The sequence below is a fragment of the Patiria miniata genome, unplaced genomic scaffold (genome assembly GCF_015706575.1).
Source record: "Patiria miniata isolate m_02_andy unplaced genomic scaffold, ASM1570657v1 HiC_scaffold_9, whole genome shotgun sequence".
Classification (NCBI taxonomy): Eukaryota; Metazoa; Echinodermata; class Asteroidea; order Valvatida; family Asterinidae; genus Patiria; species Patiria miniata.
In genome coordinates, this window is record NW_024037076.1 from 19,652,459 (window position 1) to 19,679,813 (window position 27,355).

A 27,355-nucleotide genomic window follows, 5' to 3' on the forward strand; every position below is an offset into this window, starting at 1 on the left:
ATTAGACTTGTTGCAAATCTTTTTGCAACATACATATAAGGGAAGTGGCAAAATCACCAATATTCCGTTACAGTCTCATCTGTAGACATTAACACAGTGTCGACATAGTGTCAATAAAAATTATCCACAGTAATACAGTCACAAAAATGTTTATAATGTCGTTTTGATATTATTTCCACATTGAAATACGTTGTTCAGATTTGCATCAAGTTTATAACTAATTTCACGAGGATATTCGGCATTCCACCAATGAAATCGTTCCAATCACATGCTGACTCTATATTTGGAGATCTGTTTACCTTATATGGGGAAAGTCATCCTGACCGAAGATGATGGAAGGTCACGGAGGTTGTTCGTAAAAAAGTTCTTGGGAATTTACCTCATATTTGCCGTAAAACAACAAAGTTCCTCGTTTGATTCGAATGCATATGGTCTTTGAATCGGAACTTTTGAAACAAAATCGCGAATCAAAGCATCAGGATGTTTCAAACTAGAGCAAGCTGCCAGCCGGCACCCGGGGCTCAGGTACGTCCGTGAGTTTCTTGCTGCGTTCGCTCGTGAGCATTTTGCAAGTTGCACCCGGCATTTGATCTTGAAAATCGGGGTGACTTCATGTCCATCTTCTTTACTTTTAGTTTTGAAAATCCTGTCTCCCTTCAAGACTATATATTTTATTTTTTATAGTTGAATCATGAATGAATGGATTATAGTCATTAGTCTACTTTTACCAGTATATTTGACCGATTTAATTGGAGGATGAGGTATTTATGTTTGTGAGAAGGGGACCGGGAAGTGAGCTGGGGGAAGTGGGAGGATGTTTTGTAAAATGGTAAACCATGTTTTTGTAAACAGTGTCTCACAATGTCCAAAACCCTACAACTTTTTCTAAACCTTCACTTTGGGAAAAGAAATATTCATTTTCACATATTGTATAGGCCTTAGCTGGAGTTACCCAGCCCTGAGTTTTATCATTGGGTTGGCATCTAGGGCTGGAGCGTATTTTTCTCGTAACTTGTAGTATATTCAAAATTTTTTGGAAAATGTTCAATTTTGTCCCCGTTACACACTAATTGCAACTGCAACTCACCCCAAACTTGCCTGGAATAACCATTACACAGGTCCTTGAAGTAAAAAACGATCCACGATGAAGATTCAGCCTACAATTGCAGTGAAAACAGGAGGAATAACCGCTAACTTGACAACCTTGCTGGATTGGCCAGGACCGCAATTGGTCTGTGCACACAAAAAATTGTGTACAATGAATGGCGGTCGATTAACAGGCACAGAGAGCGATCGCTGTCAACTACTCGGTTTTGCCGGCTGCGCTGGCTGTTGGCGCATGACGTCACGCGGAAGCGTATGACCCGATGACTGTTTCATGCACTAATATAAGGTTTACCACTCGCATCACAGCTTTGGTACTGGAACCGCAACCAATAGTGCATGAAACAGTCATGAATACACACACATGACAGAATTCTGTTTGATTAAATAATGCAGCGGCAACTTGTGCTTGTGACTGTAATTTTGAATATACTACAAGTTACGAAAAAAATACGCTCCAGCCCTAGATGACAACCCAATGATAAAACTCAGGGCTGGGTAACTCCAGCTATATAGGCCTAGGCTGTATGTACACTTTGCAATATGGCATTGAAAATTAAAAAAATGTTGAGATGAATTGAAACAATTACTAAATTAGGCCTAAGTGCGAGTGCACAATACGGATAAGTTCTGGCTGTGTTGCATTTGCAAGAAGTTTTTGCATGGAATCGATCAAAGTCAGTGATCCCTGCCAGGGCTTTAAAATGTGACGCCAAAAAATGCGACGCCGGTAGCACTTATGGAATAGGCCTACCATTCTTTATTGTCAATTTTCTGAGACAGACAGACAGACAGATAGACCGACCGACCAACAAGTGACAGGATGTAGAAGCTCCTGCCAAGGCTTACAAATTGAAAATTGAATTTTGGTGTGAATTTTTTGACCAGGACTCAAGTCCAGTAAGCAAGCATAAGGAAAAAATTTTCAACCAGCTGACTCTACTTCAGCAGTTGTGTACAAAGTCTATGGAGAGTCAAGAAAATGTATTTCCTAACAAAATTGGAAATATTTCTCAGTCGACATGTCTTATCATTTTTTGCAATGACTGATCTTCATTGAGATGATATATGAAGAACAAAGCAGCGTCAGATTGCAACATTCTTTCCTTAACATGATAAATAGCATCATAGCAGTAACACACACAATTTATTTATTTGCAACAAGAACACACTCATTGACATTGTCATCTATATCTGCATGAAATACTGTAGGCCTACCTACTTGAAAGATGCACTCTGCCTATAGTTTTGGTTTTCAAAAATTGGTGAAATGAATGCCAGAGACTGGTAAAAGGCCTTGTACATTTCAACAGCATCAGCAAAATGCTGAAAATAAAAGCAACAGTCATGTTGTTTTTCAGCTTTTTACCACAGATATGTCCTGGAGTAGTAGGCTTACCCCAAATTGGCCAATATAATTGTAAATTCCTGTGAAAAAGTCAAGATAATACTGGATAGTGTAAAAGCGGTTCCCAAATCTCTGTGTTTAACGTGGTCTTGTGTGAAGATTTTGGACATTGTGGAAAGGCCTAAAGTATTCCGGTTGATATTGTTTACCAGAGCAATTAACAAAATATCTTTGGCCTACCTGTAGCTTTTAGCTGTGGTTGGACTCGCCAGTGTTTTTATGAAACACTCGGAGAACAGTACGGGTTATTAGGGAAATAATAAATTCTTTTCTGATTTTGTTTTCTCCAATAGACTCTGCATCTTGTTAAGAGAGCTGACCCTTTGCTGCTGAGGCAGATCTTCAACAAGGTATGTCCAAGAAAAAGTGTCCTCTTTCAGGATTATGCAGAGGGGCGGACAGAGTTGTAGTGACTCGTGTAAGTGACTCACCTCGAGTCACAGCTTTTCGATGACTCGACTCATTTTGAGTCATTACAAGCAAGTGCCTCGACTCAAGGCATTGCGAGCAAATGACTCGACTCGGCTCAAACCTCTTATCGAAAGACTTGACTCGGCTTGAGTAAAAGACTCATCAACACCCAAGTCCTTAAAAATGCAAGAAAATAATTGCAGTGACTTATGGTATAAATGAATGGTTGAAGTTGTCCAGTTGTAAGCTGGCTTGTACTTGGAGGAGGCACGCAAATAACTATCAGATCACAGACTCCTACCTTCATTACAGGTATTTCCATCCCAGAACCAGATGGTTTTCAAATGTCAATCACTTGATTTGAGTCGACTTTGACTCAATTCGACTTGACTCGTCCTTGTTGACCTACATGTGTAGTAGCCTGAATTCCTTTTATTATTATTGGCAGCTGCACTTACGCAACGCGAGTAGCCAAGCGTGTCCTTTGCCTTATAAAGCAGCATTGGTTCCATGCACGAGCCCCCAGTTCCGTGTTAGCTCAACCGGCAGCAAGACAGGCCTACATCGTCACGCTCCGCAATTCAAGTCATCTTATTTCATTTATATTAGTCCGTGAGTTTTTGCTTCGTTGCCGTAGTGAACCAGTTTGGCAGTAGCATACAGCTAATAGGTGAGCTACGGTGACGTCGCATTTAATTATTACCTTTACCGGTAATACTTTTTCCTTTGATTTATTCTTCAGCACTTATAAATAAATACAAACCTTATTTAATTTTCATCGGCAAGGAAATACTGCCCAGATTATCTAATAATTTATAGACAAAAGCCTGTCAAATTTTATTTCCCTTTTTGGCAAAGTTAGCCACATAAACGTAATCTTTTTGGCAAAGTTAGCCACAGAAATTATTCAATTTATTATTCTAATTTGGCACCCGCTAAACATGTAATGACTCGGGTCACTGCCTTAGGTAACTCGACTCGACTCTGAGGGTGGCTTATAGGGATGGACTGCATTCTGAAAACATACAATTTGATGACTAAAGCTCAGCTGTGCAATTTTGTCCAAAATTGACATTATGTTTTGGCAGATTTCATGTGACTGGGATGCAACAGTCAGCAGAAGAGTTGTGCTAACTTTTTTACTGTTGCCTCCCTTGTTCATACAAAGTTAACCTCATAAATTTGCATGTATGCCTACCTCCTTTTTTTTGCCAGGCACATAAACCAGAGATTTGTTTGCCCTTTGCAGTGGTGAGAAAAGGGTACTCAGCATCCATGCTGAAAGGAAGAAAGGTTTTTTTCACGGGACACCCGGTATCTGTAAAATCAAAAGTTTCGAAGGGTGGGGGGGGGGGGGGGGGCCTTGGGGACCTTAACCTATGGGGGCGATGTTCAAACCGGAAACTTTAGGACAATATTTAGTGATCTTCGAAGCGGCACAATTACAAACATTCGCGTGACTTAAAACAAGGGCAAAAGTGGGGGAAAGAAGGGCAATCGTGAAAATTGGCACTCGTGGAAAAAGCACGATCAATAGCACAAAATTGTATTGCAAAATACAGTTTTCATCCCATTACACATTTTCACGTCCGATTTTGCTTTTCAGCGTCCCGAATTTGCTTTTAAAATCTCCATCCTTTAACAATCTGCCACTCTGCAACCCCATTCCGCTGGTTACACTACTGTTGTTGGCACTACCTTTCATACATCTTTTGTATGAAATGAGCCCATTCATTTACGGGTTACGGGATATTCCCATACCAAAGCACCGCTTGGCTCTCTTCACCATTTTACAACCAGTCTAAGACATAAGGAGCAGTTGGTCAGTCTGTCAGCTCGATAGGCCTCTGGCTCTAGCAAAGAATCAATGGTTTCACCGAGTGTTTTGTGCACGATTCAGTATGCAGGAGTGGAGAAGGAAGCTGAGAAATTCATGACGTCGGAGGATTTCATCCGAGGCTTCCTCGGCATGCAGCCGGAGAGGAACTACAACCCCAACACCATGAAGCTGTTGGCCGGTGTAGCTGACCAGACTAAAGATGGGTAAGCCTTGAGCGTTCCCTTGAGAGAATAGACAGGGTAACCTGTATAATAACAGTCTCAGAACTGTTTCATTTAGAACCAGCCCTTCTCTTAAGAGGTTGATATTCATGTGGTGTCATCCACAAACCTCTTCCTGTATTAATTTCACCACTTGACTGGATAGTACCTCTGATATTGGAGCAATAAGGGCACGCTAGTAGAGGATGGTTAGACTAGAGGTGGCTTGTTAGTTTATGTGTCACCTGATATCCGTACCCATGCACTCTGCAGCATACACATTAAGCAAGGAGCCAGGCTTGAGGTGTTGTATAAATGGAACACGCAAAGACGGGAGCGTTAAATATAAATGATCATAACTACAAAAGCCTTTTGTCTGATTGAACTAACACTTGCATATATGTAACTGAGAATGGTATTTGCATTTCTGAAATTGGAAAGGGGGGCCTTTTGTCAGATTTCAAAACTCCTTCCAAATGAAAATGTTCCAAGAGTTTTCAAACGTTTCCTTAAGGCTGTTTTAGAATGTAAACGCAAAGCAAATTTGACATAATGAAGCGATTGTGGTTAGACTTGTTTTGGCTTCAAACTCAAGTTAATCTGCAGTGCAAATTCCTAGCGTGACACCACAAATTTCAATAGGCCTTATTTTTAATCGCACCGGGATTATTTTTGCCAAAATTTTTTGTTTTCTTAAAAGGCAAAATGTTTCAGCCAACTTGTGATATACAGCCAAATGCTACCAATTTATACTGATTCGCAAGAGTCTTTTCAACAGTATTTGTACGATATTTTTTGCCGAAACATCATATGTTTCAATACCCTGGGGTATGCACTGGAGTGTAAATTGTACAACAATAGGCCGTGCACAACGGCCAATCCAAGATCAACACACGGTCCGCCTCCACAGACTTCATGGACTTTGAGTGTGTGTTCAAAGGGCAAGAGGGATTAGCGTGTTTAGACGTCACCCGGAGGCCAGTCGAGGCACACTTGAGGTCTTAACCCCATTACCCGTCAGCCATGCCTGTGTATAAAAACAACCAATGCGTGTTGTCATGTCCTCCGACATGAACTGGTTTAGCAAATGAGGGCACTGTAATGATGCCACCTGCTACTTCCCAATAGAAATAGGAAGCAAAGGCTTCTACATTGCATCCCTGCCAAAATGCCTTGCAGCAGTACTTGGCATGCCAAAAGGGAAGAAAAAGAACATTTTGGACCATGCAGCTGAAACAGCCTTAAAAATGGCTCCGCAGAAACTCTAAAGCTTCCAAGAAGGTGTCATTGGTACCAAAGCCAAGCTCTGAGGTAAGGCAGATGTGGTTGTGGCCACATAAATCCGTTTTAACTTACCAAGGCCTGGTCTGCAGCCCAGGGACCTCAGGAGCTTGTTCATCAAGCACATAGAATGTAATGGCGTCGTGGTTGCCTTCCAAGGGAATGACACATCCTAAAACGGGTGGTTGAGCTGTGAAGGTTAACGATGCTGGTGTTAGTCACCCATGATCTACATCTCTCTCTCTCTCTGCCGCCTACTACATGGAGAGACCTTGATTGATAGGCCTAACTCTTTGTGTGTTTTTAATTTCAGCCTGATCTCCTTCATAGAGTTCCAAGCATTTGAGGCATTGCTGTGTTCTCCTGATGCCTTGCACATGGTAGCCTTCCAGCTCTTTGACACCAATGGCTCGGGATTTGTTTCTTTTGGTAGGTTGTCTTTAAAGTTTCCGTGTGATATGTCTTAATTTTTACACTGTGACCAGCACTAGATTTCTGCTACTTGTTGCTTCTAGTTTAAAGGCATATAGGATTTTTTTGTTTCATTCAGTGTGTTTGTTTCCAACAATACCATTCAACATCCAAAGAAGAATGTTCAAAATCTGTTGAAGCTTCAGCTCAGTGGATATTACTCTTTTTGAGAAAATTTTGTCAATAGCACTCCTTATCCCAAAAATTAGCCACATTTTAGCTAATTTGTACCAAAATGGCAGCACCTAGCTGTGTACTCCCCAGGGAGCTGAGATGGTCTTTGGAGTGTTTCATTGGCCCAATAAGCAGTGGGTAATATTGATATAGCGCCTTGAGCATCAGTTCTTCTGGATATGTGCGCTTTATGAACACGCATTATTATTATTATTATATATTTTCTGTAGAGGAGTTTAAGAAAGTGTACGGTGCCACTGAGGTACACCAGCAGATCCCCTTTGACTTCAACTGCGCATTTGTGGGCCGCCACTTTGGCAAAGACAAGAAGAAAGAATTGTCATATGCAGAGTTCACTCAGTTTCTTTGGGTAAGGTGTTTGATTGATTTCCATGCGTACTGTTGATGACAGTTTGTATATTTTATTGAATAGAGTTTGTATACCAATCTTGGAACGCTATCTGTTCTATCACGGAGGCCCCTTCAATGGTGAAAGCATTGTGCTAGCTATTGTTCAGATCATCTGTCATAGGGCATAGGCTTTGCGCAGTAGCGTGCACAATGGTTTTGCCATTGAAGGGGGCCTCATGGGTATGCAGTGATCATGTGCTCAGATTTGTCTATGGAGTACCAAAGTGTGACGTCATTTAGAACCAGAAAGTGTGGTGCAAACGAATGGAGTACGCATGCATGTTGGTTCACAGGCTGAATCACGCGCTAATGTCTTTCACACACATTTTGTGCGCGTGCCCGTGACACATTTTGTGCTCGTTTTATCTGAAGTAGGGTCAGGGAACCAGACTACAAGAACAGCTTCGGCCAAGTTCGGGCAAGGACCATTAGTCGACTAGTGGTTGATTTGTGACGTACCTTACGCCTGCGCACTGGTAGCAACGTGCGAACGTCCCTAGTCAAACGCTGGTCAAATGTCATCGCAAAACTTCTGGATCCTGGCTCTCTGATAGCGTTATGAATGCGCGCGGCTATTGGTTACCAGCGAAGCAACCAACCCCAGTAGGTTGGTTCCAAATAGTCGACTAGCGTAGTCAACCATCGTCGACTAGACAGAGTTCGGGCAAACGTTAGTTAACCATTGGTCAACTATAGTCCTTGCGCGAACTTGGCCTTTATTGTTGTTGGTTTTTCCAGCATCCATGAACACAAAACTTTAAACAAGTCAGTTGAACAATGTTTGCTATAAAACACCAACACCAGAATCCATCCATTTCTGAAAATTACATCAAAAGCAAATGTTGTGTATTACCTTTAAATTAGTAATTATTGCCAATATCTCTACATGCCTTTAATAGTACCAAAACCTTTTTACTCACATAAAGCCAGAAATTTAAGCTTTGAAAATACTGCTATTTTAATCAGACTGCCAAAACTGAAATGTTAAAATGAAAATCATTCAATTTTTGTTCCAGGTTCTACAAGAGGAACACGCGAGGCAAGCCTTTGACATGTTTGACAAGAACAACCTTGGGGTCATCAATGCCTTGGAGTTCCGCAAGATCATGACCACGATCAAGTCCCACCTGGTGACGGACTACGTGGAAGAAAACCTGGTTTCAGTAAGTGTCTTCTTGTGAAGTTGCCAGGCACATTATTAAGCTTCGTCCAAAACAGGCACCCAGAGCTATGGACTGTTTTACGGATACCACCATCCTTGTGGTCACAATGGTAATCTTGGGGCATTTACTTTTAAGTAGATATTAATGCCATTGTATCTGGGGTATGGTGGAAGTATTTTCATGACAAAATATGGCGGTATCTGTCAAAAGCTCCATTGCAACATCTATGGTGCATTGCAGTCACGCACAAATCAGACTTTCAAGCATTCCTACTTTTTTTCCTACTTTTTTTTTTTTTTTTACCTTGCTTCTTCTTTTCCTATTTGTTTCTTTAAATTCCTACTATTTCCTACTTTTTTTGTCCCACAACTCCGAAAAATGAAAGCTCATTGAATAATTTTCATAACAATGTTGCACACTGTCATATGTAAATCACTCAATGAAGGGTTTGGGCGCAGGAGTACTGCAACTGTACTTCCAAGAGCTTAGTTCAGGATGAAGCACAAGTGTTGTGAGTACAGAACATGCCAAATGACGTGTATGATGCTATGGACATGGGTGAGTATCAAGCCCTGCAAAAAGCCCTCCTTTTATCCTGATTTTGTCCTCCAAAGTCCTACATTTGTTCCTGTTTTTTTTTCTCTTAAAGTTTGATCCTACTGTTCTACTTTTTTCACGTGGGTCTGCCTTCAAACCTGAAATGTGTTTGTGGTCATTGGCTGATTGCGAATGTACCAACCCCCAAATGGAACGATGTTGTCCTAAACACCTCACATCCTTACTTCAGGCTGAGACTGAGAAATGAAACTTTATGAGAGATTGTCATACCTTCTGTCCGCAGGTTGCCGGAGGGGAAACCAAGCATCTAGTCAGCTTTCCATATTTCAACGCCTTCAACTCGCTACTCAGCAGAATGGAGCTGATGAAGAAAATCCACTCGGACATGACTAACTCAGACCCTAACGCCGGCGTCACAAAAGGTAACTGATCTTCCCAAAAGAAAATTGGTTTATCATTTATTTTTATTGAATTAAACTGCTGCAAACTGCTCACTGACTGGATTGACCTAAAATAAACAAAAATTAGTTGGACTAAAGCGACCCTCAGGTCGACCTGCTATTTGCGTGAGCCACAACAGAACCATCGGCATCAAGCAGAAAATTAATGCTCAGAAAAGTAGTGCTGATTGTCTTAGAATCGTCACAGTTACAGTCAAATTGCAAAAAAAAAATCGGCGAATCATAATTATGTTCCCGACAGTCGTAGCTCAGGTGCAGCTTGATCCTGAACAGTCAATCGCCAACTGATTCATCGACAACTGATCTGTGTTGTCCCATGGTCTATTTGAGCCTGAGGGTGGTTTAAAGTTTTGGTCTTAAGCAGAGACCTTTGTCAAAAGCCTTTGAGAAAACACTTGCCTTTGAGAAAACACTTGCCTTTTACAGAGATCTTGCCTTTGACTAAGGACTTGCTTAAGTCTGAAGCGTTGGGCCAGCTCATTTTGTTGATTTATCATGTTTTTAACCCTCCTATGGAAACATGCATTGTCAGCCTGGTTATTGCTTGGGTCAGTATTGGTCAAGACCCCCATTGGTTTGTACACAGTAGGCCAGGAGGTGAGATACAAACATTTTGACCATTGGTGACCTCTTAAATAGTAGGAGGTTCTGTCAGTCAATCAATGTAACTTTTTAGTAGACAAATTTCTGTAATGGGGTTCTCAAGATTTGAACAAAAAAGTTGTTTTCAAAATTGGCTTAGGACACATATCCAGTACTGTGCATAAAACCATGACACTCTTTAAAAACATTTAGTAAACAATTTTTTTTCTGTGGATTACTTTCCAGAGGAGTTTTTACATGTTGCTCAAGGATTCTCACAGATCACACCACTAGAAGTCTCCATCTTGTTTCACCTTTGCTGTTTGGAAAGTTCAACAGGGTAAACCGATAGTTTTTTCTTTGATCATTTGTTCATTATTAACCAGTGCACTGTTAAAAAGGCGACTGCAAACCATGATGTCACACATATTTATTTTATAGTGTAGCTAAAACTGCACACACAAAATTGAGTTGGTTGACAATTTTTTAAGGTGGGAGTGTATCACTCAGACCATTTCCATATTGTGAGGCATTCTGGCAAATGACACGCAACTTAGCACAGGCCGTAGTGGAGAAAAATGCAAAAAGCCAAATTGGATAGCTCAGTCAATTTTTTAGTCCATTTCTTTGTTCAACTTTTCAGAAATTAAGAAAAAAAGTTTAAAGGTATAGTCCATCATTTGCAACCATCCGAAAAAGTAACTGGGGTATTATTGTTGAAAAACATACTTGGTTGAAAGATAGTAAGTGGACTAAACTCCCTGTGAAATTAATCTTTCTGGCAAGCTATCATTTTGAAGTAATCAACGAAAGAAGGCCTTAAGACGCACCGTAGGAAAATTTAAATTAGTAGTTCGTTTTGTTATTCGGCGCAGCGCGCGCAAGCATTGGCACGACGCACAGGCGCGCGCGGTTGCTATAATTCGTTGAATCAGTGCGCGACATGGCGTATAGCAGCAATTCAAATCAATTCAAAACAAGATTCAGCAACTTTTGATTTGAAATTGAGATCCTAGAATGCTGTTTTTCTCGGAATATACAGCTGAAGCTGAGCTGAAACTTCATCAGGTTAGTTGTTCAGTATCCTTCATTAGATTTTGAGCACTTTTGTTGCTTCAAACGAACAAAATGCACAAATTACAAATGATGGACTATATCTTTAATACATGTTTGTTTATTTGCTTGTGCTGATCTATTCTGTATGATGGATTATCTAGATAGCTGGTCTGTCAGCATGCATGTTGGTCATTGGCTTATATCCAACTTATGTATCCATAAAAACAAAAATTAAAAATAAAAAAGAAGCATATGTGACACTCTTGAAATTAGGGATCAGAAGCTCTTTTGTTGTAGTATACATGCAGCAAATTTATTCTGTATAAGTGAAGACAAATGTACATGAAGTGATGTTACTTCAGTCTTCAGGAAATAACGAATGATCAAAATGTATTTACAAAATCAGTACAACTAATCAGTTAGATTAATGTAAGACGAACTCGAATTACTTTCAGTTCATGAAACAACAAGGATTCAATCAAATAATTAAACAATAGTTACGTTTTCCCACCGAAACTTTCGCTGGGTCGGCCATATTGGATTTCAGCATTTCAAGAATAAAACTTACTTGAAAATACCATTAAATAAGGGAATAAGGAAATACAAACAGAAATGGGTAGTCAAGGAATTGTGATGTCATCTATTGGCTAGCAAAAATGAATAGATAGTAATACTAACCATGTATAAGTGAAGACAAACGTACATGAAGAGATGTTACTTTAGTCTTCGGGAAATAACGAATGAGCTAGTGTCCGATATCAGACATTGGGGGCGCTAGGTTAATTTGAATTTACATGTAAATAAGGTTGAACCAAAAAATAATGGGGGTGTCTTTTTATATAAACTGTCACATATATTTTAGGTTACTTTTGTTCGGGAAATATTTGTTTCGTAATTTTTTTGAACTTCGTGTTTCCATAATTTTGTTCTTGTAAACAGCCGTATCACAATGGACGACATAGACAAAGTCGCCCCCAAAAATGACCTAGTCGGCGAGCTGGAGATACAACAGCCCAAGCGTCATGTCGAAAGGACGATCTTGATCCAAATGGCAGAGTCTATCTATAGGTTCGGCCTGGGAGCCATCGCTGGGGGTGAGTGATGTGGGGTCGTAAGCTTTGGGTCAAAGGTCATCTTAGAGGTAAAAATATAAATCTGGAGAACTCATTTGCCATTTTGTTTTAAGGACACCTGAAGCCAAACGCAGCTGCTATGCCACTGGCATATCATGTGAGGCAGGGTTCCCATGGACAATGTCCTGAAAAATTCCGGAATCAAAAGCTATCATGGAAAGTCATGGAATTAGTCATTGATATTCCAAGAAAAAAGTCATGGAAAAGTTATGGAATCCTGCACGGCCCATACATGGTGATGCGTAATATTTGGCAGGCTTTAGCAGTCTTCAGTTTGCATTCCAGTTCACTATACAGGGTGGATAAAACAAAACGAAACCGAGATATTATTGCTAATTTGAACAGAAGTAGGGCACATGTGAATCAAAGGGAGACATCCTCTGTTTAAAATGACACCCTGATCATGTCATTACATTCACACTTGACTGAGCAGTGACCAATTATGTGAGAGGGTCTATTTAGAGAATTGCACCACTTTTCAATTGTGGTTTCTGTTGTGTCATTTGTCACAGAGTGAAAGGCTATGGTTGCCAATCAAGGCAGGTGGGAAAAAAAGAGATTTCACCATGAAAAGTGGCGCAATTCTCTAAATAGACCCTTTCATAAAATTGGTCACTGCTCTGTCAATCGTGAATGTAATGACATGACCAGGGTGTCATTTTAAAGAGGAGATTCAACCCTAACAGAGGATATCTCCCTTTGATTCACATGTGCCATATATTTGTTCTAATTAGCAATCAGGGTGACCGTAAGGTCATGGCAAAATTCTGCTAAATGCACTCTAAAAATCTGTCTTATTTATCAAAAATCTGCCAAATTCCCCCAAATTACTCGAAATACACTATAACACTTTGAAATCACATGCAGGTGTTGTAATATTGCCTTAATTAAGATTAAAATTACATTATAATCAATTTGTAGTCACATAAAGATGTTATGAAATTGCGTAAATTTCAGGCAAACGCGGTTGCTTCATCTGGTTCCCAGTGAACCTCAGCACCTAGACCAGGCAACCTGTCCTATTTTGTTTGAAAAGATTGAAGTTTTTAAAACAAATGTATCATTTTTTTTTTTTCAAATTTGCTGTTTTATGTCAAATAACCATTTTTGCCGATTCTGCCAGAAATCTGCCAAAAAAATCTATTCTGTCAAATTTTCTGTCAAACTCATTTTTTAACAAAAAATCCGTCAAAGTTAGCCGAAAACGGCTAAAACGGTCACTATGTTAGCAATAATATCTCGGTTTCATATTTTTTTATCCACCCTGTTCATCCTCTTTATGCATGTAAGCTCTATATTTGTTGCAGATCCAATGTACCATTGTGATGCTTTCGTGGTGCTCAGAGGTCTTGTAGCAAACTGGAAGGCTGAAAGGGAGTGGCATCCTTTGCCTCAGTGTGATGACACTAGATGTCAAAACAGCATAGGAAGTGGTCTTGCAAAGCCCTAATTTTTTCCTGGAAAAGTCATGATAAAGTCCTTGAATTTCATTGTAAGATTTCTGTGGGAATCCGTATGAGGTCAAACTGTTACAAACTAAGCTGAAAAAGAATCAACTGAAATTTGTGCAACTGTTATTCACAAAAAAAATTCTTGTTTTTCACACGCATTTCAATTTATGTTGTATAAAGAGATAAAAGACACCATCTTTATATTGGCCTCCATGTTTTTCAAAAGATACATTGTAATGAGAGTTGTAATATGTGCACATCTAAGTAGTCTCAATTGACAATTGTGAGTTGTCAACAAATTGTGGAAACAAATATTATTTCATCAGTATCCAAAAAAGTGGAACACCGTGGAACACCGCACTGTGGAATCCATTGTTGGCCATAAATGCTTCACATGTTGTCTGAAATGTGATGTCCTAATTCATCTTTCAGATTAATCCAAATACAACGTGGTGCAGCCCGACATTTTCTTCGATATTGATGTCAATTTCATGATTTTTTTACTACCATCAGCTGTTGGTGCCACGGCAGTTTACCCCATCGATCTGGTCAAGACCAGGATGCAGAACCAGCGTGGAGGCTTGGTGGGCGAACTCATGTACGAGAACAGCATAGACTGCTTCACTAAGGTCATCCGACACGAAGGTTTCTTTGGCCTCTATAGAGGTAAGGCAGAGGAAAGATGACAGGGAAGATTCACAAGCAAACAGTAACGGTTAGGACCGGATACGTCATCGGTTCGTGTGGTCTTGTGATGCCATATGCAACTCGCTATCACAGCACAGATATATCACACGCTTTGTCGATTTTCACCTTCTTTTCCGATAAGTTACTTAAAGCTACAGCCCATCATTTGTAATTTCTGCATTTTGTTCGTTTGAAGCAACAAAAGAGTTCAAAATCTAATGAAGGATACTGAGCAACTAACCTGATGAAGTTTCAGCTAAGCTTCAGCTGTACATTTCGAGAAAAACAGCATTCTAAGATCTCAATTTCAAATCAAAAGTTACTGAATCATGTTTTGAATTGAAGCTTTACGCGACGTCTCGCACTGATCCAACGAATTATAACAACTGCGCGCGTGTGTGCGTCGTTCCAACACTTGTGCGCGCTGCGCTGAATAACAAAACGAACTACTAATTTAAATTTTCCTACGGTGCTTCTTAAGAATCACCGTTGGAAATGCCTTCTTTCGTTGATTACTTCAAAATGACAGCTTCCCAGAAAGAATAATTTCACAGGGAGTTTAGTCCCCTTACTATCTTTCAACCAAGTTTGCTTTTCAACAATAATTACGCCAGTTACTTTTCGGATGGCTGCAAATGATGGACTCTAGCTTTAATCATGAATGACTTGATTAAAAGAGGACGAATTGCTGGACATATATGTGCAATTATATATATTATATATGTGGCATGGGTGGCTTGTGCATAAAGCACTCGCCTCTCACCAAGGTGACCACGGTTCGAATCCTGGCCGCGGATCCTGGCCTGGCCGCAAATCACATGCGCGTAGAGTTGTGCGTTGGTTCTCTCCTGTGCCACATAATTTGTCTGTGTTTCAAAGCAAGATAAGCTGCAGATGTGAGACTTTTATTGGAGGCTGTCATTTTGGATTACTGTTTTCATTGGTAATGGTTCCGATAATGCGTGCATGTACAGGATGTGAAACAACGGAATGGTCAATAACAGTTATGGATGGCTAAATGTATGCGCACAAGTATCCATTCGGATGCGAAGCCTCTCTAATAGTGAGTACAAAGCACCGTCAGAGTGTCAAACAGTGCGCACATGCAATGTGGCCACAAACGAAGCTCTAGCAACATGTCTCAAAGCACAATGCGGTCCACAAAAGTGTCAGTCATTATAGCGACTACCCACTGCCTATGCTCAATGTAAATGTTCATAAACGTTAGAAGCTAATAAAGATGTTTATATAACCCACATACAGATCCTTGTCATTTGATTGGTGGAACTCACATCACGTGACATTCGTTATTGCTCCCATTCAAGCCGCGGCTCAAAAAGTACTATCCGCCCATGGGGAATGGGAAATACTATTCAACAGTTAGGATCAGTCTTGTTCCATGACGCGGTATTTGTGTGCAAAAGCATGCTGGTGTGCGCATTCAGCATTGCACGTAGCGCGTATTGTTTCAAAGAGCCAGCGCTACAGCGTTGGGTTCAAACATTTACGTGAAGGGGGGGGGGGGGGTGTGGAAGAGAAAAATACATTTTCCTCCAGTTTTTATTTATATAAAAGTTCAAATATATCAAATGACAAGGATCTATATGTCAGTTATATAAAACAAATATTGAGTGGCTTTAACCCTACAGGGGCCCCCCCTCAACATTTTCCGTGATGGCTTCTAAAAAAAAATTTTTCACGACCCGAGCTGTTATGACTTTTTAGCCTCTAGCCTTGCGCATCTTTTGATACCAAAAACATAAAAATCGGACCACGGGTTGCCGCTTAGCGAAAAATTTTCGCATATACGTCGTGTACACAGAGCAGAATTGCCATTCGTACATATGAATAATTAATTAGCCATAATTCCAAAACCCTTTGGCCTATAGTCATGAAATATTTTGGGTATGTTTAGGAAGAGTTGCTCTATGCATGTGCCGAGTTTCAAAAATTTTCGTCACTCGATGGCCGAGATCTTAGGGGGGGCAGAATCCGCCCCCCCCCCCCCCCCCCCCCCCCCCCCCCCCCCCCCCGGCTGAGAGATGGTCAAAATAACCCGGCCCCTTTAGGGTTAAATTGTGAAATGGGAGGAATATTATCGCTCGGTAAAATCTGGACTTTTCCAGTTCACTCGGCTTCGCCTTGTGAAATGGAAAAGTCTAGATTTTACCTTGCGATAATATTCCTCCCATTCCATGCTGATCCACTCAGTATTTGTATATTATTATATATGTAACTGAATGTTGTCTTTGCAGTGTTTGTCATTCCCTTCTGTTTCTCATATTCATCTTGACAGGTCTGCCTCCCCAGCTACTGGGTGTGGCCCCAGAGAAAGCCATCAAGCTGACCATGAATGACTTTGTCCGTGATCACCTCAGGAGGAAAGACGGGATTCCCCTCTGGGCTGAAATTGTGGCCGGTGGATGTGTAAGTATTAACCCTAACTGCCTAAGCATTTTGACTAAATCCCTTCATCAACCCATCAAATTGCAGCAGCATATGGTAAACTCTAAATGTTGGCTGGGAGCTTTTTAACTTTTAACAACAGTCACTTGATTTATTTTGACTGAAGGACAACTTTGAATGTATGTTTGCATAGGTGGTTTAACTTTATTTTTAATAATTTGTAATGTATGCAGGGCCATAATGTAAACCAATTTTAACCCTAAAAGGGCTGGGTTATTTTGACCATCTCTCAGGCGGGGGGGAGGGGGGGGGGAATTCTGTCCCCCCCCCCCAAGATCTCGGCCATCGAGTGACGAAATATTTTAAAACTTGGTACATGCATAGAGCAACTCATCATGAACATACCCAAGAAATTTCATGACTACAGGTCAAAGGGTTTTGGAGTTGTGGCTAATTAATTATTCATATGTACGAATGGTAATTCTGCTCTGTGTACAGGAAGTATAGGGGAAAATTGAGTTTTCACGGCACGTAGCCCCGGACAATTTTTCGCTGTGCGGCAACCCGTTGTCCGATTTTTATGTTTTTGGTATCAAAAGATGTGCAAGGCTCGAGGCTAAAAAGTCATAACAGCTCGGGCCACGCAAATGTTTTTTCTGTCCCCCCCCCCCTCCTCCCCCCCCCCCTCCTCCCCCCCCCCCCCCCCCCCCCCCCCACGGCCCTTTTGGGGTTAAACTGTTTGGGCATACCCTAGGTAAAGAAATGTAATTGCTAGAAGGACATGGGTGTTAATAACAGGGGAGGAATAACTTTTTAATTATTATTAATTGAATCTTTGTTTATATATTTTGTTTTGTCATTGTTGTTTACTCCTTATCTTTTTTTTTTAGGCTGGTGCCTCTCAAGTGATGTTTACCAACCCATTGGAGATAGTGAAGATCCGGTTGCAGGTCGCCGGTGAGATTCAGTCAGGCCCCAGAGTCAGCGCAATCACAGTAGTCCGGGATTTGGGCTTCTTTGGCTTGTACAAGGTAAACAACAACGATAAAACTTCCATTCGTGTTTCTTCTGCATACATTGTGAATTCTTTTCATGTGTCATATTCAGTTTTTTTTAGTTCCATTGAAGCTGTTAGCTGCAATTCAATTCAATTCAATTCAGTTGACATTTATTTAGCACTCTCCAATAAACCAATACAAAGTTGGATAATGTAAGTACAATACAGTTATATTTAAACAAGCGATTACAAAGGTTAAGGTAATTACCACCAGAAAAAAAATAATGCTTTAATTGAATCTAATTATTTAAATTAAGATTAATAGCAAGCGGAGTTGAGAAAGAGTAGAATAGGATAGGAGAATACAAGGCTGTTCACATAAGCCAAGGCTTGTAGGTGGAACAGCCTGGACAGACTATACAACGTAATCACACACACAAAAAAACACAAAAAGACAGACACGATCGGACACACAAACAAATGACAAACAAAACCAATGTAAGTCATATTATAAACCAGGCAAGATAAAAGAACAACAATGGACAAAGATATCAATGGAAACGAAGGAAAGCCTCAATATTAAATATTGAAAAAAAAACCACAAAAAACAACAACAAATAAACGGTAAAGAAGGGAAGGCTATGTTACATACTGGGAGAGAAGAAATCTTTTATAGGAAGATTTGAATCGACCCACGGACAGCATTGCCCTGATGTCATCGTGAATGGACTTCCATAGATGTGGACCATCGAACTTAAGGGTGAGGCTAGCGTATAGGGTGCGAGTGAAGGGAAGGAATAAGTTATTACGTGATCTGGTTGCATGATCGTGTATTTGTTGGACAGATGTGAAATATGCAGAAAAGATGTCAGGAAGGAGATTGTTGACAAATTTATACATGAATATGCCAGTTTGCAGTTTGTTCAGGTCAATGACAATGTAATGTAATATTATTAGTAAATTTAAAAAATACTTGCCTCTGTAGGGCAGTTTGTCTTACATTAAAATGTTCACAAGACGAGTCCCTGCTTGAAGATCGATTCTAAGGAAATTGAACAAGGCTAGAATTCCCTGTTTTTATTGTAATTAAAACTACACAAAGTTTTGAAATTCAACTTTTGTTGTTATAGAACATATCGTTGTGTCCGTGCAACAAGGTTGCATCTTCTAAAATGGGTCGTACGTGAAACGCGAGTTTCAGAATGTCAAAAGGTTGTATCTCACTTAACATAACCCGGATGTACACACAAAGTCAATGGACGTCGAGATACGACCTTGTTGCACGGAGCGTATTTGCGCGAGATACGACTTTGTTGCACAATGGGGTAACGACCTTGTTGCACTGACACGAAGATATACGCTTCACCTTATATTTCGTCGTGTCAGTGCAACAAGGTCGTATCTCCTAAAATGGCATAAACGCAAAACGCGAGTTTTAGAATGTCAAAAGGTCGTATCTCGCTTAAAATAACCCGGATGTACACGCAAAGTTACTGGACATCGAGATACGACCTTGTTGCACGGAGCGTATTCGCGCGCGATACGACTTTGTTGCAGAATCGAGTTACGACCTTGTTGCACTGATGCGACGATTTCCTTTATTACCTTGTTTTTTGTTCAAGAATATGTATAACATTAAATGCTCATATTTTCCCCAGAGTTAAAGAAAACAGTACCAATGTACAAGCCATGGAAATGAAGATAACATAAGAATGCTAATTTTAAAATATTCCAGTCATGTGTCACGGTATATGGATGCTAACCATGATGGGAAACATGGTGCTTGTGTTCTTAGGCAAGACACTTTACTACAATTGCCTCTCTCCACAAAGGAGTATAAATGAGTACCTGTGAAGGTAGATACCAGAATGTGATCATTTTGAACTGATATGAAGTGCTATACAAGCACCACATCATTGTTAGTATTTGCTTCAGGCTCTACACCAAACAGCAGTGAGTCAAACTGCAGGGTTGCAGTATTAAATCCATCACAACTCCGGTCACAAATCTGGTTATATGTAAATCACAAGTGACTTATGGGGCGCTGTGGTCCAATGGTTACGGTGTTCGACTCGTGTGCCGTGGTACACGGGTTCGAATCCTGACCGTGGGAACATGGTGCTTGTGCTCTTTAGCAAGGCACTTTACCATTATTGCTTCGTCCTTCGGATGGGACGTAAAGCCGTAGGTCCCATGTGTTGTGTAATGCACGTTAAAGAACCCAGTAACACTTGTCGCTAAGAGAAGGGGTTTGCCCCGGTGTTTCTGGCAGTGGCAGCAATTATGCGCCGCAGCACCTAGCAAAAAGGTGCAACATAATGGGTCTCATAATGTTCATATACTTCATTTACCTGGCTTTGGTTGCATTCTCCCCCAGCGCTTTGTATCCTCTGGCAAAAAGCGCTATATAAATACAGTTATTATTATTATTATTATTAAGAAGAAAATGAAATATTGATGACAAAAATAGTGAACCAATCAATAAAAAGGGAAACAAGTACATGTACACTTACCCTCCAATGTCCTATTGTGAGCCTAAAAAATAAATGTGCTTACAAAGAATAACATAAACAGATACTGAAGACTTTGAATTTTTTTAATTTTAAATCATGTGTTAGTGTCATTATTTTGTTATTCTTATTTTGTGTTCAGGGTGCCAGAGCCTGCTTCCTTCGTGATATCCCATTTTCTGCCATCTACTTCCCCGGCTACGCACACCTCAAGAAAGCTCTGGCTGACAAGGACGGCCACAACAACGCTCTCTCCTTGCTGACTGCTGCCACGCTTGCTGGTAAGAATAAAATCAGGCCTTGACACATAGTGACACATGTATTAGTGTAGCTCCTGAAAAATATTGCGTTTCCTGTGCTGTATGAACAATTTCAAATTTCAAGTTACAAATGCGATTTGGGCTTCTTACTTCGGAAGTGGGTTGACCTTGGGTGCAGGTAAGTTTGGATTGGTTTTAGGGGCCAAAGGTCAAGGTCACAGTGGTGAGTTAAAGATTAATGTCTTCCGGATGATAACTTGAGTTTGAATTGAGATTTGGGTTAATTTGAGTAGGGGTTGGCCTTGGGTACAGGCAAGTTGGGATTGGTTTGGGGGTCAAAAGGTCAAGGTCACAGTGGTGAGTTAAAGGTCGATGGTTTCTGGGTGATAAGTGGACTCCAGCTGAGGGGTTTCCACAGCAATTCTGTTATTTTTCAACATGTATGTTTTATTCCAACTAAAAAAACTCCCTTTTTTCCTTTTTCGGACGTCTGCACCTCTCTGACACCAAAAACAGTTTTTTTATTTTTTGCACAAACCGATCTGTTTGGCTCCCGGTCCATACATTATGGATACTAATTTTTGGACAGGAACCAGCCTACCCCGCAAGAATGGAATTATTGTCTGGCAGCTAAGTACTTGAAATTGTAAAGTAGTAATTCAATAACTAACTTTTGACTGATTGGGTTTTTTTTTCAGTGGATGTCTCATTCAAAAGTGAATAACTTTTGTTTGCTGGAATACTATCAAGTGAGAAAAGGAATCTATTTTTTCCAGATAAAATTCTTTAAAATAGTACGGGAAATGCAATTTTAATCAAGCAATTCACAAAATGTGTGCAGCTTTGGTTTTTGCCTCAGAGAGGCATTTTCAAATTCGTATTTGGTTTTGGCCAAGTTAAGAACATTCAAAAGTGAAATTGTGTGTAGGTGGTATCAGCAAGCATTGATTTGCCAATAGCTTCATTGAATTGAGTGCATTGAATTTGGGTTTGAATGACTTTATCTCTTTTTTTCCTAATTGCCAGGACCTCCTGCTGCCTACCTAGCCACACCCGCCGATGTCATCAAGACAAGGTTACAGGTCGTTGCTAGGAAAGGACAACAGACGTACAATGGGGTCTTTGACTGCATCCGCAAGATCTATGCCCAGGAGGGATTCAGGGCGTTCTTCAAAGGAGGTCCTGGTAAGTTTACAGAGCCAAGACGGAATTGGTTACAGTGTTCTAACTTTTCCCCTCAAACATCAATCTATAACCCGAAACCTCTGCCTCATCCCACATTGTCCCTCACCCTGCCTTATACCCGACCTCAACCCTCTGCCACACCCCATGCTGTTCCTTACCCCACCCCTTCACTCTGCCTCACCCCCACACTGTTCCTTATCCCCATCCCTACCCTCTGCCTCACCCCACCTTGTCCCTCACCCTGCCATCTACCCAACCTTGACCCTCTGCCACACCCTTTTCTTCACCCCCATGCTGTTGCTCACCCCACCCCTTCACTCTGCTTCACCCCCGTACTGTTCCTCATCTCTATCCTACCCTCTGCCTTACCCCATCTTGTCCCTCACCCCACCATCTACCTGACCTCGACCCTTTGCCACACCCTTTTCTTCACTCCCATGCTGTTCCTCATCCACCCCCACGCTGTTCCTCATCCATCCCTACCCTCTGCCTCACCCCATCTTGTCCCTGACCCCGCCATCTACCTGACCTCGACCCTCTGCCACACCCTTTTCTTCAATCCCATGCTGTTCCTCACCCCACCCCTTTAGTCTGCCTCACCCCTTTAGTCTGCCTCACCCCCTTCCTCATCTCCATCCCTACCCTCTGCCTCACCCCACCTTGTCCCTCACCCTGCCATCTTCCTGACCTCAACCCTCTGCCACACCCTTTTCTTCACTCTCATGCTGTTCCTCACGCCACCCTTTCACTCTGCCTTACCCCCCCCCTTCCTCATCCCCATCCCAACCCTCTGCCTCACCCCACCTTGTCCCTCACCCCGCCATCTATCTGACCTCGACCCTCTGCCACACCTTTTTCTTCACTCCCATGCCGTTCCTCACCCCACCCATTCACTCTGCCTCACCCCCATACTGTTCCTCATCCCCATCCCTACCCTCTGCCTCACCCCATCTTGTCCCTCACCCCGCCATCTATCTGACCTCGACCCTCTGCCACACCTTTGTCTTCACTCCCATGCCGTTCCGCACCCCACCCATTCACTCTGCCTCACCCCCTTCCTCATCCCTATTCCTACCCTCTGCCTCACCCCACCTTGTCCCTCACCCCGCCATCTACCTGACCTCGACCCTCTGCCACACCCTTGTCTTCACTCCCATGCTGTTCCTCACCCCACCCCTACTGTTCCTCAACCCCATCCCTACCCTCTGCCTCACCCCACCTTCTACCTCACCCCACCTTCTACCTCACCCCACCTTCTACCTGACCTCCACTCAAACCAACCCACCATGTTCGTAATTCCCCCTTACCATCTGCCTTACTCCCACCTACAAATTGAACTCTCCCCTAGCCCATCCTTTCACTTCCATCCACACCCTAACCTTCCTAATAAATGCACTAACTCGTATCCTTCAAATCCAGCAAAGTCCACCACAAAAGTTATGCAGGATTAATTGTTAAATTCAAGGGACTGCTCTAAAGCTGGCCTCAGGTTGACCTGCGATTTGCTTGCGCCACGACCGAACCATCGGCATCAAGCAGAAAAATAATACTCAGGTCACAAAACTGAGAAATTGTGTGATTCTCTTGAAACAAGCGGCATCCCGACGCAAAATAGTCTCAACCATGCTCATGTCACCCAAGGTGCGATGATATACCACGTTTCCACAGCATAGACAGCCATGTGACTTCTTTGACAACAAGGGAGTAATTATGTGCTTGGTCGGTTCGGCTGGAGCCTTTATCAGCTCGCATTCCCCTGATACGGTCTTAAATGTACTTGTATTCCCATTCACAACTACTTTTTGAGTAAAAAAGTCGACACAAGTCAAAAATTACACATTTCCAACAATTTGGTTGAACAGTTTTACTTCATAGCTATTTTAAAACACCCCTCTAGCTATGGTATGGAATATCCTCTCGCAAGTAGTAGTAAACAATCTCCTTATATGGTGATTGACGCGCGCGTGTTGCGTACTGCGTGATGTTACGCGGAGCGCCGGTGTGAAGTGTGCTGATTGGCTACACAATTGAAAAAGGATGTCTTGATGCACGCACGATCGCGATGTCGTCGCAGAAGTTGAAATTTTTCTACTCTTGCGACTGTTGAATTTTTTTTAGCGCCGACTAATTCCGATCGTCTTAAAATCGGTGACTGAAATGTTCCCGACGGTCGTAGCTCATGCACAGCTTGATCCTGTAAAGTCAGTCACCGACTGATCTGTGCTGTCGCAAGATCGACCTGAGGCCGGCTTTAGTTGTTTCCGGCATACAATGAGAGTATTGGAGAATTCGGTGTTCACAAATTTTCAGTATTCTTAATCCCTTCTTGGGTAACATCATATGTAGGCGCCTTCACTTTACTATACTGAACAAGATTCAACTGCTTGATAGCTCTCGTTGAATCGTTTTAAAGGTCTTAACAGTGAACAAGTACTGTCTTCCATTTAAACTGTGTTATCCTATTGGATTCAGTAGGCGTCAAGCATGCTGGTTTTATAGTCTTTTTGGATTATCACAAATTGCGTTTTGACTTTTTATTTCTCCCAATAGCTCGAGTGTTCCGGTCATCACCCCAATTTGGTGTCACCCTCCTGACGTACGAGATCCTGCAGAGAAATCTTTACATTGATTTTGGAGGACGGTGAGTATAATTATCCCCTCCATCAACCTATGGATTTTTGGCTCAGGCATATGGGCATATAGGGCTCTCTCACGACCCGGCCTACATCCAGGTATTGGAAAGCCAGTGTCGCCATTGTAGTAGGCAAAAACCATATAGCGCACTGTGTAGTAAGGTAGTAGGCAAGCCTTTAAAGCTGTGATGGATTGCAAAAACTGTGAGAGAAACTTGGAGCCAGTCTCTCCAACGCTGGGTCAGCACGATTACGACAACCGTTCACGGCACTGGTAGTGACGATTACGCCATTTGATGAAGAATTTGCGTTTATGTTACGTGAAAGTAAACCTTCTGTCTAGTTTACAACGTACGACCTGGTTGCTAACCAAATGCTTGCCTACTGCAATGGTTGCTAATCACGGAGAAACCGAATGGTCACATGGTACTTTGACGTCTTACGACTGGACCCTATTGGGCTCTGTGCACAAGTACATTCTTTCAGTGATGAAAATACAAAACATTGGTTGCTGTCACTTTTGGGCAGTTCACTGGTATGCGGTGATTTTGAAAGGTTAAATAGTGTTAAAACGGGTGAACCAGTGAAGTTTGCTCTCTCCTAGACTGATTGCCATCTTCTGTCCCATCTTGAAGTTCAGAAAATAAGTCCAGACTCCAGGTCAGACTAGGGTTAATGTCGTGGCCCTGCTAAGCACACAATTTTCTGCTAACAGAGCCTCTGTCTATTTCATATAGACTGTAAGCAGTAAGCACAGCAAAAGCCGAGCTTACCTCAGAGAAAAAAGGTGCTTAACCAGTTCGCGTCAGAGGACGTGATAACATGCACTGGCTGTTTTTATACACAGGCATGGCTGACACGTTAAAATGTCAAGATTGCCTCGACTTGCCTTCGGGTGACGTCTAAACATGCTATTCCCTCATGTCTTTTGTACACACACCCGAGTCCGTGAAGTCTGTGGAGGTGGACCATCTGTTGATCTTGGATTGGCCGTTGTGCACGGCCTATTGTTCTACAATTTACGCTCCAGTGCACACCCCAGAGTACTGAAACATATGAGGTTTCAGTAAGAAATATTGTACAAATACTGTTGAAATGACTCGAGCGATTCAGTATTTTGTAGCGTTTGGCTGTATATCAGAAGTTGGCTGGAAAATGTTGTCGTTTGCAACAATCGAATTTTTTGGCAAAAATAATCTCGGCGTGAAGTGGTTAAATCAGTGACATAAAAGAATAGAAATATCCATGGGCACACAACCGTTAGTACTTCCACACCATGAAATAGTGCTGAAGGTTAGCACAATTTTCTGCTATAGTTAGCACAACTACGAGGATTAAAGGGAATGTACATCATTGACTTTTGCTGTAATTGTCAGAAATGAACTATTTGAGGGGTTAGTATAATAGATCAAATATTGTTACACTGACACGTTTGAAGTTTTGTGTTCGAAAATGCTGGGAAAACCAAGAAAAACCAAAAATGTTCAAGTAGTCTGGTTCCCTGACTCCACTAAAGATGAAATGGATCAATTTATAGATGCTGGAAAAATGTAAGGTAAGGGAACCAGTCTAGCTGGCCTGTAGCTGTTCATGAACATGTAACCAATAGCAAACAAAATCTGGACTGAAACAAAATGGTAAATTTGGAGCAGTAGTTGAAAAATAGTTAGGTTTTTCCAACGGTGGTCGGAAATTTACACAAAAATACCACTTTTCTTGAAAATGACTTCACACTAGGTGCCATAATTTTACAGGATGCTTTAGACTGTCATTTACCAACATCCTAATAAGGTATTTGATAAAAATTTGGTTGTTTTGTTTTTCGATGTTTGCAAATGTTGTATATTCCCTTTAATCACAAATAATCAAAAGCTTTTTCCTTTCTTTCTTAGGCGACCCGAAGGATCAGTAACCAAGCCCAGTACTCATGTAGCCGACCTGCCGCCAGTCAACCCAGATCACATCGGTGGTCTCCGGCTCGCCGTGGCAACCTTTTCGGGCGTGGAGACCAAGTTTGGCCTGTTCCTGCCCAAATTCAGGAATCCGCTAGCCACCGCAGTCCACACCAGCTAGTAACGCAACTAACAATGTATTGGATATTTGACTTCAAAATTGAGACTCAAGTGACTTTAAAGGCCAACTCCAACGATATAGGGAAGGTAAAAGACCACTTCAAGGTAATAAGGCCATATTTTTGAGAGAATGACATCATTTTTGTAATGATGCCATTTTCTGGGTGCAAACACTAGAAAAAGGCATATAGCATCATTTGCTTTTCGTGCATTTTATTCATTTTGAAAAAATGACACCACTCAAAATCCAAAGAAAAACGTTCAAAACCTAACCTGTTGAAGTTTCAGCTCAGTGGATACCCGCTCCGTGCAAGTATAGCGTGAAATAGTAATGAGTTGCTTATATAGCGCTTTATACCAAAGGTCTCAGAGCACTTCACAATTATTACCCCTGTTCATTAGGCCGTGAGACCATTTTTTCTGCAGCAGCTCGAGATCAGCGCATTCTAGTCTCTACCCTCACAGGTACCCATTTATACTCTTGGGTGGAGGGAGGCAGTTGTAGAAAAGTGTCTTGCCCAAGAACACAAGCACCATGTTCTCTGGTAGGATTCGAACCCATGTATCACGGCCGTGAGACCATTTTTTCTGCAGCAGGTCAAGATCAGCGCATTCTAGTCTCTACCCTCACAGGTACCCATTTATACTTTTGGGTGGAGGGAGGCGATTGTAGAAAAGTGTCTTGCCCAAGAACACAAGCACCATGTTCTCTGGTAGGGTTCGAACCCATGTATCACGGCACGCAAGTCGAACCACTGTAACCATTGGACCACAGTGCTCCACGCATGGCAAATTATATTCTGAATGTGCACAAAGCAACTTGTCTTCGCGTGAGCGTCAGGTGTCGTCAGCAGTGCATTCTAATGTCTTCCCAGTGGTCTCCCCAAACTCTCCCTTTCTT

General features: G+C 41.6%; 1 protein-coding gene across 1 annotated transcript; it reads left to right on the top strand.

The window, feature by feature from the left end:
* The first annotated feature begins 289 nt into the window (after positions 1–289).
* On the top strand, positions 290–26,558 carry LOC119720422 (calcium-binding mitochondrial carrier protein Aralar1-like). The gene is made up of 16 exons (XM_038190087.1): positions 290–525; positions 2,806–2,862; positions 4,824–4,966; positions 6,558–6,673; positions 7,120–7,259; positions 8,317–8,463; positions 9,305–9,443; positions 10,311–10,404; positions 12,060–12,214; positions 14,218–14,370; positions 16,688–16,818; positions 17,688–17,828; positions 20,447–20,585; positions 21,591–21,749; positions 24,300–24,390; positions 26,275–26,558. Exons 1-16 carry the CDS (start codon positions 481–483, stop codon positions 26,453–26,455), a joined length of 2,031 nt encoding a protein of 676 aa, XP_038046015.1. The 5' UTR covers positions 290–480; the 3' UTR covers positions 26,456–26,558.
* The last annotated feature ends 797 nt before the right edge of the window (positions 26,559–27,355 follow it).

What these genes read in the sequence shown, in the direction of transcription:
- LOC119720422 (XM_038190087.1), top strand. Translation starts at nt 481, where the DNA reads ATGTTTCAAACTAGAGCAAGCTGCCAGCCGGCACCCGGGGCTCAG. An exon ending in TGAGGCAGATCTTCAACAAG is followed by an intron (nt 2,863 to 4,823) that starts GTATGTCCAAGA and finishes TGCACGATTCAG; the next exon opens with TATGCAGGAGTGGAGAAGGA. An exon ending in TACATTGATTTTGGAGGACG is followed by an intron (nt 24,391 to 26,274) that starts GTGAGTATAATT and finishes TTTCTTTCTTAG; the next exon opens with GCGACCCGAAGGATCAGTAA.